This window comes from Euprymna scolopes, chromosome 10 (genome assembly GCF_053919585.1).
Source record: "Euprymna scolopes isolate OS-2025 chromosome 10, ASM5391958v1, whole genome shotgun sequence".
NCBI classification, from domain to species: domain Eukaryota; kingdom Metazoa; phylum Mollusca; class Cephalopoda; order Sepiida; family Sepiolidae; genus Euprymna; species Euprymna scolopes.
The window spans coordinates 38,007,345-38,009,923 of record NC_136491.1 but is presented as its reverse complement, the minus strand read 5'-3'; the positions used below and the strand labels follow the sequence as shown (position 1 = coordinate 38,009,923).

General features: G+C 39.4%; 1 protein-coding gene across 1 annotated transcript; it reads left to right on the top strand.

The window, feature by feature from the left end:
- Positions 1-435: 435 nt before the first annotated feature.
- On the top strand, positions 436-1,026 carry LOC145286396 (ATP-dependent DNA helicase PIF1-like). Its single transcript, XM_080135322.1, has one exon. It carries the CDS (start codon positions 436-438, stop codon positions 1,024-1,026), a length of 591 nt encoding a protein of 196 aa, XP_079991448.1.
- Positions 1,027-2,579: the final 1,553 nt, after the last annotated feature.

Genomic DNA, 2,579 nt, shown 5'->3' with positions numbered 1-2,579 from the left:
TCGCAGGAAGTGTGGAGACCCTGTCGATGGCTTCCCAGGAGTTAAATAAAATTCCTGTTTCGGGCGAGTTTACACAGTTCCATCGCGTCAACATGAGTGCTTCCATCTTTGTCTCCTCCTTCACGAAGTCTGTGGCCCTATAAGTTTTGATGACATAAAAACTGTCGATGGCGTCCTGTGTAAAACCTTCCATGGTGCATACTCCCAGTTGGGACTACGTGAAAACGATTCTCAGTGGGATGCCGCCATGACAGAGGGAAGTCTATTCAAATCTCCCCATGCTCTACGATCGCTCTGATGCTGTTCAAGCATGCCTGAAATCGTCGATACTGTGGGATCAAGTTCACCATTTCCGCAACCCGGGTGCTGCTAATTTCTTTAATGCACTTATGGAACTTGAAGGACGTACTCCCGCTGACAGTGAGGATTACATAAATGTTGAACACATATCAACGATCGTTAAAACGCCAACCCACCTATACCAGGCAGTTTTCGAGAACATTCAGAAAAACTACAGGGATTTTGATTGGCTCGCCACGCGAGGGATTCTGGCTCAAAAAAAAAAAAAAAAACGCCTCCGTCAATTCCATTAACCACAGACTTTTTAAACTCATCCCGGGAGAGGAACGTGTCTATAAATCCATTGACCGCACACATGATACTGCTGATCTGGCTGATTACACGGTGGAGTTGCTAAATTCCCTAGAACCACCTGGCCTGCCAGCTCACATGCCCCGACTTAAGGTTGGAGCTCCTATAATGCTCATTCGTAACCTCACACCACCAAAGCAATGTAATGGCACCCGCCTCGTGGTGACATACCTGTCACCTAATATTATTGAGGCCAAAATATTGATTGGCGGAAAAGGAGAGACATTGCTAATTCCGAGGATATTCCTGTATCCATCAAATCCAGACCTAGGCATCTACTTCAAGCGATCACAGTTCCATGTGAAACTGTGCTGCGCGATGCCCATCAACAAATCACAGGGCCAAACATTTGACGTTGCAGGCATTCATTTATAGGAGCAACGTTTTTCCCACCGTCAGCTGTATGTAGCCCCCTCACGTGTGGGCTCACAACCAAAACTTTTTGTGTTTTCTCCTAAAAAAATTGCAAAAATGTTGTTTTTAAAGAGGTTTTATAATTTCTCAACAATTTTACACTTCAATTTCTCCTCCCTATTAACCGTGTTTATTCCTTCTAAAACTTTGCCAGCATCCAGTACAGAGTTCAATTACATGAAGTCTTTTTTGTAACAAAATGAAAACAGTTTCATGTATTTACACACGTAACCTCTATGGAAAGAGAAATTGAAACGGATTAAACAAAGTAAAAATATGAATTTAGCAAACATAAAATGCCCTTAAATATAGTCAGAAGCATTCGTTCCTAATAATTCTTTCGTCTTTATTTGGTTGCAAACTCTGCAAAATTAGATTCATTATGAGCAACCCTAAACAAGTGTGTTGGCTGTGGAATAAAATTTTAGCAGTACAACAATAAATTATTTTTGTTTTTGAACGTCCATTGAACAAACAACTGATCCTGAAGAAATTGCAAAAGAGTCTACACACATATTTAGTGAAAATGTGATTCAGAAGTTTCTTAGATATCGGTTTAACAAAACATAGTCCCCAACAACCAAGCACAACTAGTATGCCGGGCAACATAAGGTAAGGAATTGTTAGCCATAGTTGACTAATTCTAGAACTATATAGCTACAACGACATAAATTCTTAAATCGAATAGATAGTCGATGTTGACTCTGTGGCTTCTTTCGCATACAGTTACAGACATCATGGCTCCCAAAACCTTTCCATAGTATTTGGTTTTGAGCTAGAAGAATAGCTGCTAAGGGGACAAATCAGAGAAATTAGATTATTGGTGGCACGTTGCATTCACTACGTGGAAGCTACATTGATCAGTAAGGTGTCAATATAACCAAACTTTACTAAAATAATTTTAGGATTATAAAAAAAATTATTAATTTACCAAAGTTACAGACAGTAAGCACAAAATGGCATTAAATCAACCCCTTTTCAAGAAGATGGTAATAAATAGAGAACACAACATGCATATTAGCAGCAAAATAACATCCATGAACTGCTGAACTTATTTGTTTGGCAAATTTCTCACTAACTGTACCCAACCAAGGCAAACGAAGATAAATTGGACATTTGGCTTTTTTTTTATATTCGCTTAAATTCGAGAGAATTCAGCCAATTTCCTTTGAATAACTGACCTAATCACATCTAATGACGTTCTACCCCCCACACCATGATAATAACGTTATTTACAATCTTGAATGTGGTTGCGGTGCCAACTACTTGGGTCGAACGACATTAAGATTAGATGGAAAAATCCAACAACATGTACCCAGTAAAATTAGGAATGGAACCTACCGGGCAACGGACGCTGTTACTAACACATACGGGTCTTCAATATTGATCATTTACTTAAAACCCCGTCTTGTGCAGCGAACTTTAGCACGGACTATTTTTCTATTCTGAGCCGTGCTCATTAACTATATCACCTTAAGATCTTGAAGACTATTAACGTTCGACTTAGAAAACCT

What these genes read in the sequence shown, in the direction of transcription:
- LOC145286396 (XM_080135322.1), top strand. Translation starts at nt 436, where the DNA reads ATGTTGAACACATATCAACGATCGTTAAAACGCCAACCCACCTATACC.